This window comes from Passer domesticus, chromosome 25 (assembly GCF_036417665.1).
Source record: "Passer domesticus isolate bPasDom1 chromosome 25, bPasDom1.hap1, whole genome shotgun sequence".
NCBI lineage: Eukaryota > Metazoa > Chordata > Aves > Passeriformes > Passeridae > Passer > Passer domesticus.
Genome location: NC_087498.1, coordinates 4,539,134 through 4,555,478, shown reverse-complemented (window position 1 = coordinate 4,555,478; position 16,345 = coordinate 4,539,134). Strand labels below are relative to the sequence as shown.

Genomic DNA, 16,345 nt, shown 5'->3' with positions numbered 1-16,345 from the left:
TGGCGGCGTGAGGGGAGAGGGCTCTGCCCCGGGCCTGAGGGCCCTCAGAGAGCTGGGAATGGAAAACAAGAGGAAAAAAGGAAGAAAAAAAAAGGAACAGAAAGGGAGAAAGGAAAGACAGGAAGGCAGGAGAGGAAGAAGATGGGAGGGAGGCTGTGCCACCATTCCAGCTGGGAAGGGGATGGGAAATGTGCCTGGCAGTGGCTCCATGTCCTGGCAGAGCTGTGGGCACAGCACTCATGGAGATGCGCCATTACCTCCTGCAGGATCCATTGTGCTCTGTAATTATCCCTGAAGTCACCTGGAAGCTGTGCTGGAGCACCAGGAGTGTCCATGGAAGTGGTGCTGGAATCTGTGTCTGTACCACTCCATCCTCACGTGCCCAGCTGCCCTTCTTTCCAAGATTTAATCCCTTTATATTCCAGATGGAAGTGGTGCTGGAATCTGTGTCTGTACCACTCCATCTTCACGTGCCCAGCTGCCCTTCTTTCCAAGATTTAATCCCTTTATATTCCAGGTGGAAGTGGTGCTGGAATCTGTGTCTGTACCACTCCATCCTCACGTGCCCAGCTGCCCTTCTTTCCAAGATTTAATCCCTTTATATTCCAGGTTACCTCCCAGGAAGGTGATTCCTCCTCATCCCCAACTCCCAGGGATCCTGTCATTATCTTTTTTTCAGCTGAATGAAGACCTCAGAATGAGCTTATTTCTGTGTTTTGGCACAAAAAGAGTTTTCCTCTTAGGAGGATTGGGTGGGCTTTGAAGGCTTTAAGAGACAGAGAATTTCCCAGTCTCGTGTAATCCCTCTGGGCACGCTGCTCTTCCCAGGATTGGAACTGCACACTCACTGCAATATCAGAAATAGTTAATGGTACAAACTCCACACCAACATTGCACCATCTCAAAACCCCCAGAGCACAAAGCTGGCAGTCACAAATTCTTTCCAGAATTGGTCAATACAGTGATGACCAGAAAAAAAAAAACCCAAACAAACAAACAAGAAAAGAAGGAAATGACAGTATGTGAGATCAGAGTGGAAGCTGGGATAGGAAATGAGGAGAACAATCATGCAAGCCTGTTGAGGAAGTCAGAAATCAGTTTCTTTAGCTATTATGATGTAATTGGTTAGCTTTTTTTTTTCAGACAATTTGCAGTAGAATAATAAAATCATCTTGGATATAATGGTAAAAAAAACCTGGTGTTGTGTAGCCACATCAAAGCAGTCAACAAGAATTTACTTTTCTCTCTCACCCTCATCTTCAGAACTGCATAATCACTCCCAGAGCAGAGTTTATCCAAGCCATGGATGTATTCCCTCCCCTTCCACCTTCCTTCCCTCCCCTGCCAGCCAGTATCCAGGCTGGGATCTTCCTGCAATCTTGATATCCAAAATTTAAACCCATTTTTGTGTCCTGTTCAGCATCCTCAGTCTCTAGCTCATTGAATTAAGAGGGAAATCTCAGTCAGCTGAATTTGGGGATTTATCCGTAATCCCTGAGGGATGTTTGCTCATATCACTGTGATAACAGGATTCTGTAGTTGGATCAACAGGGGTGTAATTTGTAATAAAGTCAAGCTAGATTTATCCTGGAGGACAGGTGTGTGTTAATAAACAACAAACATGGAAATACAGTTATTTCTTTGTAAAACAAATCAATGCATTGGAGTGTAAATTCCACCCCGGGAGCTCAAGCTGATGACAATTGATACTATAAAGTAGACAAATATTTTCCAAGAAGCCCCTTGTTTATTAGAACATGTCAAATGCATTACTTGTCTCTCTGAAGCTCAGGAAAAATCTCATAGGTTTAAAATAAAGCAGATTTTTACCACTTTGCTGAATCTCATCGGAATAGGCAGTAATTAATTATTTTTTGTGAATATTTAGGTCCAGAGGAAGGAGCTCACTTGGCCTGGCTGTGTTGCTGTATCAGTTGCTGACAGACACAAGCAGTTCCTGTATTTGGGTTTATAGCTCCCTGCTATTTAAAAAAGAGAGTAATTTTGAAAAGCAAATGCACCACAGCTCTCCTCTGGGTTTGCCCACCAAGGTGCTGTGCTGTTAGAAAAGTGCAGTTATTTTCCAGGGGAATTGTGCTTCCAGGTCTTCCTTTTCCCTCACCCCATCACCACCCTCAGCAGCTGGGTCCAAACCGAGCTGGGCGGTTTAAGTGAAGTGGTTTTGGTTTCTGGGTATCACCCTTGGTTCATCTACAGACGGAAATATTTCCTCCTTGTCTCATGAAATTGGGGAAGAGCAGAGGGGATGTGTGGTGAAAGTGAATGTGAGCTTTAATGAGACTTTGATCAGAGTTACCTGGAATTTGGGACGGCATTTTGCACCAAACACAGCCTTGGAGTTTCCTGTTGGCTCTCACAGGTTGGGAGCACTGAGGGACAGCGAGTTCCTTTTTTTGTTTTTTGCAAACAGCCCTAAAAGTTCTGATGAACCTTCATCAGGGGGGAAGACATGAAAAAACAACCCCCACAGAGTGTCCAGGTCACCCAGCACAGGAGCAGAGCCAGCGTCAGCACAGAGGGAACTGGGGAAGGGAAGGACAGAACAAGCCCCAGAAATATTTCTGCCCCAAACCCTTTTGGTTTTGATTAATACAATTGTCCCAAATTACATTCATTGTTTTTGATGGCAATCAGTAAGTTATTGATTAATTTCTTCTTATTTCCTTGGAGATAATTTTATTTCAGATGACAAATTCCTCTCTGTGGATGCAGATACAGCAAGTCACTGTCTAGACCAGGAGAGAGCAACAAATACAGATTTTCTTCTCCAAAAGTTGCTGATTTAAGACTGAAAACCTCAGAGTGGTGGGAGGGAAAGACCTCGGAAGGACAAGGGTTGCCAGATGTGCCACCATGAATTTCAATTTCTGGACAAAACACAGAACTACTCTAAAAAAGGGAACCCAAAAGTGTAATTAAAATAAGCAAATTTCAGCCATTGCTTCTGTGGGCAATGAGAGGTTGGGCTCTGAGCTGCTGTTCCTGCACAGAGCTGGCTCTGGGTGTTCCTGGATGTTCTAAACACTCCAGGGTGTTCCAAGCATCACCTCTGCTCTGGGACACGACTGTCACCTGGTGTCCTGCAGGAATCCACACCAAGCCAGAGAATCAGCTGGATTTTATTTAGTTTTGCAGGGAAAAAGAAACGTGAGTGCCCATGGGTTTGGAGCCTGGGAGAGCTGAGTGCAGCTGAGAGGGGAGGGATGAACAACCACCACACGGGAGAGAAAACACAGGGAGAGCAACAGAGACAGCTCCTGTGCTCACGAAGTCCCTTCAAGGAGGAGAAGCTGGCTCAGAGATGCAAAGAGACCACATCCCTTTCCTGGTGTGTCCTGCAGTTCCTCACGCATTTCCACAGGGATTTTCTCCAAGCATTCCCATGGAAGAGCTGCTCTTCCTCACCTTGGAAAGACAGAATCTGTCACAGGAAGTTGATGGGTGTCAGTTCAGACTGTGATGGAATGGTCCTGGGAATGATGTCTGGAATAACTGCCTGGGGATGAGGTGCCAAGGGGAAGAGGTGACAAAGAAGATGGGGACGTTCCCTCTCCAGTTCTTCCAGACCGGTGTTTAGTAGTGATCCTTTGCTTATGGCAGGTGGCAAACCCTCATTTGCCTTTTCCATGGATTCCCTTTGGCTTGGCTCATGCAGAGCTCTCCCAGGAGAGGCCAATTCCATCATGTCCAAGGTCAGCAGGGAGGGGGAGCACCTGCTGCTCACCCAGGCCTGCGTTCTGCCCTCTCTCCCTCTTCTTCCTGCTGTGGGCAACAGCCCCGACCAGCACAGCCACCATGAACTTGGCCACCAGGAATCCAGCCAGGATGTAGAAAACAGTGAAATCCACATCAGGAGAGGACCTGTGGGGAACCAGAGATGCAACCATCAAGTGGATGGTCCAACCTTGAAAAAAATCTCTTGTAGTGCTGCCTAAGTCCTAGGAAGATTAGAGATCTCAGCATGAGGAGTTTTGGGCTCACCTGGAGATGCTCTGCACAGCTCTGGGCTCCTCTGGCACGTGGGTCACCAGGTCAGCTGCTGATGGAAACACAACAGTTTAGTCTGCAGATGTTTCTGGGGGACGTTCAGCTGGGCAGGTAACCCAGGTGAGACAGGGCACTGGGAGCAATAAAGAGGTGACGTGTCAGATACCCTCTAACAGTGAGGTCACACTGCTGAAAATCAGGAATAAAAAGAGACAGTGAAACACAGGACCTCCTTAGAGTGAGACAAAAGTAGATGTTGACTCAAGTGGGCCCTTGGAAGCTGCAGACACCCATGAAATTCCAATAGGAACCAGTGAAATTCCAGTAGGAACCTGTGAAATTCCAGTAGGAATCCATGAAATTCCAATAGGAACCCATAAAATTCCAGTAGGAACCTGTGAAATTCTAGTAGGAACCCATGAAATTCCAATCGGAACCTGTGAAATTCCAACAGGAACCCGTGAAATTCCGGTAGGAACCTGTGAAATTTCAATAGGAACCCGTGAAATTCCAATAGGAACCCGTACAATTCCAATAGGAAAACGTGAAATTCCAATAGGAACCTGTGAAATTCTAGTAGGAACCAATGAAATTACAGTAGGAACCCGTGAAATTCCAATTGGAACCCATGAAATTCCAGTAGGAACCCATAAAATTCCAGTAGGAACCCTCCAAACTCTTAGCCCCAGGACGTACCTGCCAGCACTTCCACCTGCACCACCCTCAGGCTCTTTGTTTGGCCCAGGAAATCCGTTCTGCACTGGTAGAGCCCCGCGTCCTCCTTGCGGAGGCGCCTCATGGTGACGGTCAGGAGCCCGGCGCGGGCGTCGTCCCTGATGGAAGTGGTGCCCCTCCTGCTCCCGGGGAAGGGCAGCCACGCCGGCGGGGCGCCCACCACGTGCTGGCACCGCCTCTGCTCCAGCTGCCTGCACCAGCTCTTCTCCCGCCACCACTGCCGCGGGTCGTAGGAGCAGTTGACAGAAATGGTGTCCCCCTCCATGGCGGCCACCACGGTGACGTTCTCTGCAGCGCAGGATGCTACGAGGGACAGAGGGACAGAGGGACAGAAGGACAGAGGGACAGAGGGACAGAGGGAGGGGTGAGACAAGGTTCTTCCATGTCTATCCCTCATTGTGGGGATGCTGAACGTTATTTTCATTGTCTCGTGATGTGGGACTGTCACCCACAGGGATGTCACCTGTAGAGTTGTCACCCACAGGGCTGACACCTATACGATTCTCACCCATAGGGATGTCACCCTCAGGGTTGTCACCTGTAGGATGTCGCCTGTCCACTTTCTCCATGACCAACCCACTGTACTCAGACCTTGGCTCAGATATTCTGGAATTCGTCCCAGTGACACCTCCAAACCAGTACCCTACTCACTGGTTCCTTCTGAATCCCAGTTATCAAATCCAGTTTAACTTTTTTTCCTACCTTATATTTTAATATCTTACTAATTTTAACCATGTTGACAACTGGTCTTTGCTCGACTTTGTTTGGTTTTTTTTATTGTGTTGGTTCCTCATTTCTAATTTCCATTCCTCTTTGTGACAGGCAGAGGCGACAGTCTGAGCTATTAATACTTCCAGAGAGAAGTGCAGTGTGGTATTTGTGGAAATCTCTATTTCTACTGAAAAAAAGGAAAATGCTTCTGTGACACCATAAGTAATGATAAAACAAAAGTAAATTTAAAAATAGACTCTTGTGAGGACTTTGTGCTGGCTGAGTCTTTTAATAACACTTCTTACAATAATTTCAACAATTCTAAGTGGATTGTAAACTAAAAACTATGAAGTTCTTTCAGCTTGACTTGAAGAAGACCTAAAATGGATCTGTGCTCTGCAATCCAACACCTACAGGACTTTATCCTGACGTGTTGCTCCCCTTGGTTGTTCCAGTCAGAGTTTACCTCATGGAACATCCAGTCCAGTCCTGTTCAATCCCTCCCAAAACTCTTTAACTGCTTCTCCCATTTCCCCTTCCTTCCTCCAGCTCTGCCCCCTCAGTCCCAGAATTCCAACAGAACTGCAAAACATCTCTCAAACACAATCACTGAAAGATTTCCTCATGTCCCTCTGGAAAATGTTCTGTCATTCTCTTTTCAACCAATTTTGCTGACAGATCATAAACTGTTGTTGTTCCTCCTCTCTTCTTGGGTGCCACTGGGCAAAGTACAGTGAACTTTTCCCAAACTCATCCCGATTTTTGGGACAGGTTCCTGTGCTCTTGCAGCCTGAGTCTGTTGCCTTCCCTGCACTGCTGTGAGGATCTGGGATCCCCAAAGTGCTGGGCCCTGTACCTCGGTTCTCATTTCAGCTGGACATTCTTTTCCCAGCTGGAAAAGCCGGGTGTCTGGGATTTCAGAGCTGTGCCCTTCACTGGGTTTCATTTCCCTGCCCCTGAGCCCCACCTGTGATCATTTGCATCTATGTAAATCCCATTTGCGAATGCAAACAACCCAGGATTTTGCAATTTCACATTGCACACAGGACTTCTCTCACCAGTGGTTCCTGTTCTCACTCCAAAGGATCCCTGTGAGGAAATCTGGGAGCACTGGGACCACCCTTTGGTGGGTGGCCCTTTGCTAAAAAACGGGAAAACTCTGAGGATGGAGCCTTCAGACAGAGAGAAAGCTTTGCCCCAATCCTTCCCCCTTTACCTGACCCCAAAGCCTCGTGTGGTTCTTACCTGACAGGAAGACCAAGGTGAGGTGCAGGAGCTTCTCCATGGGGCTGAGCAGAGGAGGAGCAGGAGAGGAGCTGGAGAGGAGCTGGAGAGGAGCTGGAGAGGAGCGAGCCGGCTCAGCCCATGGGCAGCTCCTCTCCCCGGCCGTGCCGGAAGGAAGGAGCACAGGAACTTGGCATCTTTTTCATCCTGCACATTGAGCAATTCTCCAGGGACAGGCATTGCCCTCGTGGGCTGAAAATTCAGGCATCAGCACTGCCCAGTCCCAGCCACAGCTCAGGCAGACAGAAGGGAGCAGCACGTGGTGACACCACAGGCTGGGTGTCTGCTCCCACTGGAGCAGGATTTCATGGAATCATGGAATCACAGAATGCTTTGAGTTGGAGAGACCTCAAAGCTCATCCAGCTCCATCCACCTTTTACTACCCCAGGCTGCTCCAAGCCCTGTCCAGCCTGGCCTTGGACACTTCCAGGGATCCAGGGGCAGCCACAGCTTCTCTGGGCACCCTGTGCCAGGGCCTGCCCACCCTCCCAACATCCCTGTGGTAGTGGGAAGCCATTCCCTTGTGCTGGCACTCCAAGCACGATGGTGATAAATCACAATAAATTATTTACAGGAGCTGTGCATGGAGGGAATTTCTGGAAAGCTGAAAGGGAGGCTCTCCTGGTAGCTCTGGCAGCATCCTGAGGGTGAAGGAGGACAAGGACATCATCCCCTGGGTTTCCAAGAGAAAGAAGAGCCTGTGCATGGAGCATCCTTGTCTGAAACCCAACCACACAGAGCAGGGCAGGGGCACTGCTCTGGGAGAAGCTGTGGGTGCTTTAAACAGGCCCAGTACCCACCTGTGTTCTGTACCTGGCACAAAGGGCACAGGAGCTCTGCTGGGGATTCTGAGCAGCCAGTGCCACAGTGCTGGAGGGGCTCAGGGATGCAGCCACAGACCCCCCAGAATATCAGCAGACTGATGGGGGTGGGCTGCTGGTTTTTAGTTTTTGAGGTGATTTATTTACTTGGAGATCTTCCATGAAAGTACAAATAGACCCTGGCTTCAAAACTGGTGTGGTGCCAAATCTGCAGGCCTGGCCATTCCTAAATGTGCCTTTCCTCGAGTTAGTGGGTAAGAAAATGGTCCCTCACAGTGACCAGAAATTCTGTCAGGTGGCTGATTGCAGCTTTTGTTCTTGTTTCAGTGAGCACAAATCTGGATTCTCTTCAAGAATCTTCCCAAAAATGTCTCTCTTCCACTCCACTGTTTTTTGCTATTACTCTTCCAAAGCTTGACCCAGTGCAACTGCACGAAGATCAAATTGTTAGGGGAATGTTGGACTGAATGAACCATTTCCAGAACCATTTTCTTTTTCTTTCTGTCAGATCAACTCTGAAAATCTTTAAAAAATTTCCATCAGCCTCCCTGCTGCAGCCCTGGCAAGAGAAGCCTGTTGGATGTGACTGGCCTGGGAATGAGAGCTGGTTCAGGCCCCTTTGGTCTGTCACCTCCAGCAGGGCTTGGGGCAGGGAAATCAGGAGCCAGAGCTCCTGGAGAAATGGAACTGAGCCCCATAAACTCATTTCATGTTGCTCCCCACATGACTGCTAAATCAAATGTGTCATTTGGAGCGTTTCCAGCAGAGACTGGGAAGTGCAGGAGCTGGTTCTGCTTATTCTTAGAATCCAGCACTCACATCCCCAGCCCATTCCGTGAAAATGAACCCAGTCACAGCAAGGTTTGAGTCCCTGCAGCACTGGAATGAGTTTGTTTGGCATAGTAGCTGAATTCTTGGGATTGGGGCAGGACACAGCTGGGATATCCCACCCAACTGTGTCCACACTGCTCCTTTCCACAAGGCCAGGCCTCCACACCTGCCTCTCTGAGATTCTGCACTTTAATGGAATTGGAAAAGCAATGTACAGGAGATCTGTGGAATTCCCCCACAGCTCTTCCTGACCCGAGACAATCTGCCACGAGTGTGGCAAAACCTCTGCCTGGCCCTAAAACGGGAGGGAGGGCTGAAAATGCCCAGGCACCACCACACACACAGCAGCAAAACTCAGCTTGTCCATCCACACACCTCCTAGTCCTCATTCCCACTCTGTATTCCAGTTCCTTCCTCCCATTTCTGGCTTGTCTGGGATTCTGGGCTTCACTCCCTGCTGGTCCTTGGGGACTGGCTGAAGGCGATGACGGCGTACTCCACATGCTGGGGGTTCCGGGGAGCCTGACTCAGTTCCACGTTGCAGTAAAGAGGATCCTCGGGGTTGGGGTGCGATTGCACATCCAGGTTGATGTATGCTGGCCCTTTGCTGTTATCCTGAGAACTTTCCCTCCTCCCAGTGCTGCCAGGCTGGGAAGAGAAAGGGAAAACACTCGTTAGCATGAGTCAGTGCCAGGCCACCGCTGCTGAGATTTTCCCACAAGGAAAGGAGAAGCTGTGTCAAAACCTCTGGTCGTGACAGATGAAGGAACAGAGAACTCTCTTTTCCACCACCTCTCCTGGATACAGGTGGAGCCTCATGCTCTGACCCTGCTTGCTATTCCTTGAGTCCCTTCTCAAGGGTTACTAGAATTTGCTCCACTGGGTTTGTTCCCACTGGAATTTCCTTGCATGAATTACCCCCCACTGTCTCCAGCCAGGAATATTCCTCTCTCTGCTGCCATTAAATACCATTTCCCTCCTGTTTATAACCAAACTGATCTCCAAGCTCCTCAGCAGCTGGGGCTGACAGTTCCTCCCAGACTGCTGGTCAGGGGTTTGGCACCATGTGGGAAATGTTTTGTTTTCCTTACCTGTGCTGTGCCCTCTGCTCTGTCACTGGTGTCCTCTGCTTCTCTGATACCTTTAGAATGAGGCAAAATGAGGGTTTAGAAGAGAAATCAATGAAAAGCTCTTCCTGAGGAGGTTTGGAAAGGCTGTGGGACTGCCCAGAGATGGGATGTGCCTCTGCCCCGGGCCTGGGGAACACTTTGCTCTCTTTACTCCTCCTCTAAGGTGTTCACACCCCTGTGCAGGCTCTGGAGGAACCTGGGTTAGATTTATTCTGAGGGGAGGCAGGGAGGAAACTGCCATGCCAGCCTGACCTTCCCAGGGCACTGATCTCAGCTGGGGTGCAGGGAGGGAAGGCCCTGCCTGGGACAACCCCAGCCCCACGTACCTGTTCTCAGCAGCAGCCTGGAGTACCTGACAGCCAGGACGACGGAGGTGAGGAGGGCCAGGAGCAGCAGGATGAGCAGCACCACGGACAGGATGAGGAAGGTGTTCCCACTGCAGCTGGAGGAGAGGAGGGCAGTTACCAGCCTGGGATGGTTCAACAGCCCATCACCAAACAGAGACCAAAAGAGGGACAGGGACAGGTTTTATGTGCTCAGTTCAGCACTTGGAAGGAGGGTCTGGTTCTTCTGCAAGATCTCCTGCAGATCCTGCAGGGTCCTCCATCTATGAGCCTGGGCAAGTCCCTGCTGATTCAGAAGGGAAAAAGAGGCACTGGGGAACTTCTCTGCTTCCTGATTCTTGATTTTTCTACTTGGCTGTATCTTCTGAGCTTTTCCTAAACCATTCTCCAGGCTTTAGGAAAAAGCCACTGTTCAGAGCTCCAAGGAAAATCCCAGGCTCTCTGGAGCAGGGATGATTCTGCTGTTAGGTGCTGCTGTAGCATTGATGACAGCAGATGTACAAAGGGAGAAAAATCCTTCACATTTAACTGGTAAATGGAATAACAGCAGCCAAGGACTGTCCCATTGTTAAATACTCAGACAGGAGGGAGCAAAGCCCAGGCTGAGGGGCAGAATCTGAGGGTTCTGTTCATGTGAAGTGCAGAAGTGAGAAGATAAAGAAGCAGAGAGGCACCTGCAGAAGGCTGTGACATGACTTTACCAATCTGCCTCTTCCTTTGGAATTAGGGTTAGGGCAGGAGCTGGAGGAGGAGAAGCCACCTTTGCTGAGGATCCTGTCATACCCAATTCCTCTACAGGCAGGAGGGAGAGTGCCCAGGGCCTGCGTGTCCCAGGTGTACAACACGAGTAACCTGTGAGTGCTCAGGCTCAGAGATTCTTCTCAAGCCTTACCTGTCGCCCAAAAGAGTCTCTTGACTTTGGCCTTCAGAGTCTGGAAAACCTCCTGGAGGCAACGCTGCAATCACAGACATGAGGAGAGGAATGGTCACTGTGGGGCTGCTCTGCATTCAGCAGTGAAACCCCTGCCCCTGCTGCTCCCATGGCCATGCTCCCAAATCCCCTGAGTTTGTCCAGAGATCCCAGTGTCCCCTCTCATCATCTGCACTGCTTGTTCTTAGTGCTGCAAGAGCCAGGCTGCAGCCTGGGGCTGCTCTGCCATGACCAGGGCACTCAGTGCCTTCCCTTGCCATTAAAACATTGTCTGACAGAGACCCCACAAGTCACAGATCTGTAAAATCCAACTCTAAAGTTGTTCCCTTGACAACCCAATGGAAGGTCTTTGAAAGCCAAAGGATGAATCACTCCAAAGGGGCTCTAAAGTCACTCTAAAGAACTGATATCAGACACTGAGTGACAGAAACGCCTCTCAGGACAGCTGGAGCTGCTCCCAGGTTAAGGAGGAGCAGCACAGCAGGGATGTGGATCTGCTCCCATCCCTGCTGCTGTTCCACACGGTGGTGGCCACCAGGAGATCCAAAACTTGGGCAGGCAAACACAGGCAAGGTGGGAGGTGGGGTGAGCTGGGCAGGGAGTCTGGAATCCACAAACGTGTCCTGACAGATCCACACCCACCCTTGGAAACGCTGAGCGTGACCTCCTCCATGCGGAGCAGAGCGGAGCCGTCCTGCAGCGCGCACCAGTACACGCCCGAGTCCTGCACCTGCAGCTGCTCCATGGTGATGGTGACCATGCCCTGCTGGGTGTCATCCTGGATGCTGACACCCCCCCGAGCCGTGCTGTTTCCTGCTGGGGACTCTGATCTGCTGGTCACCAGCACATTGCACATTTTCCCCTCTTTGATTTTGCACCAGGCTTTGCTGACATCCTTGTAGTCTGAGATCTTGTAGTGACACTGGACAGTGACGTTGCCTGACTCCCTGGCTGTGAGCTTCTGGGTCCCTGCAAAACACCCAGGATGTGTGCTGACACCCCAAAGTGGGATCCCACAGTGGGACACCCCCTCCCCAGCACTGCAATACCCTGGAACTGCTTCCCCACCCATCCACCTCCACCTGCACATCCACCTCCCCTAAGCAGAAGGGGACTGCACCCAGATTCCCCATGCAGAAATGTCATAAATGTGGGGGTCCTGTCCTCCTCCTCTGGTTCCCTCAGAGTGGGACACTCAGCCCATGGGGTCTGGGAGGGTTGGTGGCTGTGGGGTCGGAGAAGAGCAGTGCCTGGCATGGGGGAGGGTCCCAGCAGCACCCAGTGGGAACCAGTGCTGGAGCCACAGGTCTGGCCCTGTGGGAGGCACTTGGGATGAGAATCCCCATCTGTGGGACCCACAGCAACCTGCCCTGAGCCTCTGCAGGGAGCAGACAGAGCATGAAGGGCCAGACCTGAGCTTTGGCTTGAAGGTGCCAGGGATCACCTGGCACTGTGTGTGCTGCAGGGATGGCAGGGAGAGATGGGCATCACCTGGGCTGAGACCTGCCCCCATCCACACCTGGCTGCCAGGAGGGGCTCACTCTTGGACACTGAGTGCAGTAGGAAACTGAGTGCAGTAAAATCCCCCCCTTGGACACGGAGGACACGGCAGGTACTCACTCTTGAACACAGAGAGCACGATCTCCATTTTCGGGGTGCGCTCGGAGCCCAGTGCACACCAGTACACACCAGAGTCCTGGCTCTTCAGGTTCTTCATGGTGACAACGAGAGCCCCTTGACCGTTATACTGTGTTGTCACTCTGTCTTGCAGGGATTTCATTTCACTCTGCTTTGAAGATGTCCGTCCCCTCGCTGGGGCTGTGCACTCAGTCTGCCCTCGGCACCAGGCCATGCCATTCCCCACTGGGCACTGCACTGTCAGGGTGTCCAGCTCCCACCTGAGCAGCTCTGTGAAACACCAAAGGTGGGCACTGCCCAGTCAGTGCTGGGCACAGGGGCACCTGGCACAGACCATGCCCTGGGGCAGCTCCCTCAGGAGAGGCCCTCCTCAGGGCAGGGGGGAGGTGGGGCAGGAGCTGGGAGCCAGCAGGACCAGGCAGGTCTGTGGGGCTCCTTCTCTCCCTGTGTGGGAGGGAAAGCAGGGAGCGAGGCTGGGGGGACCAGGGGAAGCTGCTCAGCTGTGAGGGAGAGGGGGCAGAGGAGGGGAAGGAGTGATGCTGCTTCCTGACAAGGCTTGGCTTTGGGTGGGGTACAGGTACTCACCCCTGAAAACAATCAGTGAGATTGTCTTTAGCCGTGGATAGTCATAGTAAGATTTGTAAATAGCACAGAAATATGTGCCTGAGTCCTCTGCCTTGAGGTCAGTCATGGTGACAGAAACAGTCTTACTAGTTCTGTTATCCTTTATTTCAATTCTCCTGTCATTGGAGTGTCTGGTGCCTTCATTGTATATGTACAGGAGTCTTTGACATTCTCCATCTTTCAGGAGGCACCAGCATATTGCGTTCTGGTGTTCAGTTTGTGCTGCATAAGAACACTCAATATACAGAGTGCCTCCTTCCCGTCGTCTCTGGACTTCTGGGGTTTGGCCTTGGAGACCTGGAAGGATCAGATGTGGTGAGGGAGAGGGGAGCTGATCACAGAACCACAGAATTACAGCACGACAGAAACAGAATCAACAAGGCTGGAAAAGACCTTTGAGATGACCAAGCCCAACCCAAGTCCTAACACCAGCCTGTCACCCAGAGCAACCAGTCCTAACCCAGAGCATGGCACTCAGAGCCACATCCAGTCTGTTCTTGAACACCTGCAGGGATGGTGACCCCACCAGCTCCCTGGGCAGCCCCTTCCAATGCCCCATCAGCCCTTCTGCGAAGGTGCAGGGCTGCCCACAGCCCCTCGGGGCACACACGGAAACTCTGCCTCCAACCTTCCCCCGTGGACACTGGTGGCTGGAAGAACTTCAAAAACCCAAAATCCCTTCCCCACGCTGAATTCACCTGCTTGGAAATGGGAAGGGCAGCGCTGAGCTTTGAGCTGGGGATTGAAGCCCACAGGGTGCTCGAGGTGCTGGCCCTCCAAGCCACGTGTGGCACAGTGCCTGCAGCTGTCCCCTCGTCCCTGCTCCTCCCTGCAGGCAGATGGGGACCATGCCCTGCCCTGTTTGGGTGCTGGGGAGGAGCAGAGGGAAGCAGCCAGGGCAGGGAAGCAGCTCTCTCCTGCCACATGCCCAGCCATGCCAGGGCTCGTGGCTGTGAGGCTGTGCTGGCTCTGGGAGCTCTGTGCTCTCTGCAGGGCTGCTGAGGGACTGGCACTGCCCTGGGCACTGCCCTGACCCAGGACTGCCCGCAGAGGAGCTGAGCAGGGTGGGAATGCTGGCTGGGAGAGGCTCTGTGCCCCCGGCATGGATCAACCTGGAGGAGCCAGAGAACTGGGGCTGCCCTTCCCTGCCAGCCCTGCAGCACTGCCAGCTCAGAGCCCGGCTGCTGATGGAGGAGCTCCCGGGGCAGCAGGAAGTGGGGAAGGTTCTCCCTGTCCCCAGGGACACCCCGAGCCCTTCTCCTACCTGGGAAGCAGAGCAGCAGCAGGAACAGAGCTCTCAGCTCCATGGCCATGCTGGGGCCCAGGGAAGGGGCATCACTGGGGGCTGCCCAGCGTGTCCTGTGCCAGTGTGGGTGCCCCTGGCCTCTCCTGCCTGGAAGTGACACATCTGGGGGGGGAAGTGCCGAGTTCTCATTCTTGCCACAAGCGGAAACACCTCCCCATGTTTTGTTACAAAATTAATATGACAGCAATGTCAGGGTGCTTTTGGGGAAGTGGCTGAGCCCAGAGCACGGCCTGTCCTGGTGCCAAAGGCTGTTGCTGCTCTCGCCTGGCTGCTGGCATCTGTTTTGTCACCCTCCTGTCCCCCCAGCCTGTGGTGAGGTTGATCCACCTGGCTCCTCTTCCTTCCTGGCTGGTAACAGAGAAATGTTCCGGGTTTTGGTGTCACAGGAATTTCCTGTAGCTGATTCTGCACCCAGGTGCTTTGCAGGCCTGGGCTAACAGAGAAAATGGGGAATGGCTTCTTTCCCTCCTTTCCCTCAGCCTCTCTGGGGAGCTCTGCCTCCTACAAACCCACACGAAGCCAGTGCTCCTGTGCAAGCCTCCAGGTGAGTCCTGGAGCTGCTGTGTGTGCATCCCTCAGCCACAGCCCCCTCTGGTGGCACCTGCCCCAGCTCCGGGGGCTCCCTCGTGATCTTCCACACCAGGTTCTGTCCCAAACAGCTGCTCTGGGGAGCAGGAGCAGGGCCAGGTCTTATCTGCCTCGAGGCCAAGCTGGCCTTTCTCTGTCTGAGTGCTGCGAGGATGCTGCAGAAGGCCTGTGCTGTGCCCTGCTCCCAAACACCCCGTGCTTCCACACTGGGAATTGTGTCCCTCATCAGCGGGGCTTGGCTGAGCCTTTCTGCCTCCCCTTCACCTCCCTGTGTCCTTCCCTGCCCTTGAAGGAGGAGCAGGGAGCAGAGCAGGGTCCCCTGGGCCGGCACCTGCCCCGCTCCAGCAGAGCAGCACACGCAGACTCCACTGACACCCCGGCTGCAAAGAATTTCCAATTATGTGAATAAGCAGCTTATTAACAATACATTCTGGCTAATCATTTTGTGCTAGATAGCTCCGCATTGTCTTGTCCCCAAATCCCTCTCTCATCAGGCACTTGATGCTCGGTAACGAGAAGGGGGAACGCGCTCGGGCTCCCGTGAGCAAATCCCAGGAGTCTGCAATTAGTTCAGTTGCTGCAACTGGTTGCCTCCAAACGGAGCCAAGAGCTGTTCCTCAGCCCTTCCCATGGTGCTTGGTGCATCCATGGAGGTCCTGCCCGAGGGGAGAGGCTCTGTGGGGCAGCACAGGTCGTGGGGAGATGCCCATCCAGGGCCTGGCATCCTGGAGCAGCAGGAATGGAATGAAGTTGGGCCTTTTGCTGCATCTCTGGCAGAGGATCGATATGATTTTAATTCTAGAATCACAGGGAGAAGATGAATGTCATCTCAGGAGGTCACTTCATCCAGCCCAGGGACAGGATCAGGCCTGTCCATGGCATTTCTAGAGATCTCTTTAAGCAGTTGGGGTTGCAGCATTTTCCTGTTCCAGTGAGGCACCAGCCCCATCTGAGCACTCCTCCCAGCTCTGCCTCTCCCTGCTCTTTGAGGCCTTGCTGCACTTTAATGCCTCAGTACCCACTGTGACCTGGGAGATCAGACCATTCCCATTCTCCATTCCTCCCCTCAGACCATTCCCATACTCCATTCCTCCCCTCAGTCCTTCCCATTCTCCATTCTTCCCCTCAGACCATTCCCATTCTCCATTCCTGCCCTCAGTTCTTCCCATTCTCCATTCCTCCCCTCAGTCCTTCCCATTCCTCCCCTCAGTCCTTCCCATTCTCCATTCCTCCCCTCAGTCCTTCCCCTCCAGGCTGACTCCAGATGGTTGCATCCCAAATATTTGGATTTTTCCCTCCTCAGCTGTGCTCCTGACAACTCGGATCATTTTCTCCCCCTTTCTCTGAACTCTGTTATCAATCCACCTCTTTCCTGCCTTCTTGGTTTCCCCAA

General features: G+C 52.1%; 2 protein-coding genes across 2 annotated transcripts; both read right to left on the bottom strand.

The window, feature by feature from the left end:
• Positions 1–3,122: 3,122 nt before the first annotated feature.
• Positions 3,123–6,754, bottom strand: LOC135286283 (triggering receptor expressed on myeloid cells 2-like). Its single transcript, XM_064399405.1, has 4 exons — positions 6,700–6,754; positions 4,705–5,046; positions 4,003–4,057; positions 3,123–3,882 (listed from the first exon to the last, which is right to left on the bottom strand). Exons 1-4 carry the CDS (start codon positions 6,737–6,739, stop codon positions 3,669–3,671), a joined length of 651 nt encoding a protein of 216 aa, XP_064255475.1. The 5' UTR covers positions 6,740–6,754; the 3' UTR covers positions 3,123–3,668.
• A 172-nt stretch (positions 6,755–6,926) lies between these two features.
• Positions 6,927–14,922, bottom strand: LOC135286280 (polymeric immunoglobulin receptor-like). Its single transcript, XM_064399383.1, has 8 exons — positions 14,323–14,922; positions 13,020–13,355; positions 12,417–12,704; positions 11,439–11,765; positions 10,758–10,821; positions 9,848–9,963; positions 9,483–9,532; positions 6,927–9,039 (listed from the first exon to the last, which is right to left on the bottom strand). Exons 1-8 carry the CDS (start codon positions 14,369–14,371, stop codon positions 8,839–8,841), a joined length of 1,431 nt encoding a protein of 476 aa, XP_064255453.1. The 5' UTR covers positions 14,372–14,922; the 3' UTR covers positions 6,927–8,838.
• Between the last annotated feature and the right edge of the window lie 1,423 nt (positions 14,923–16,345).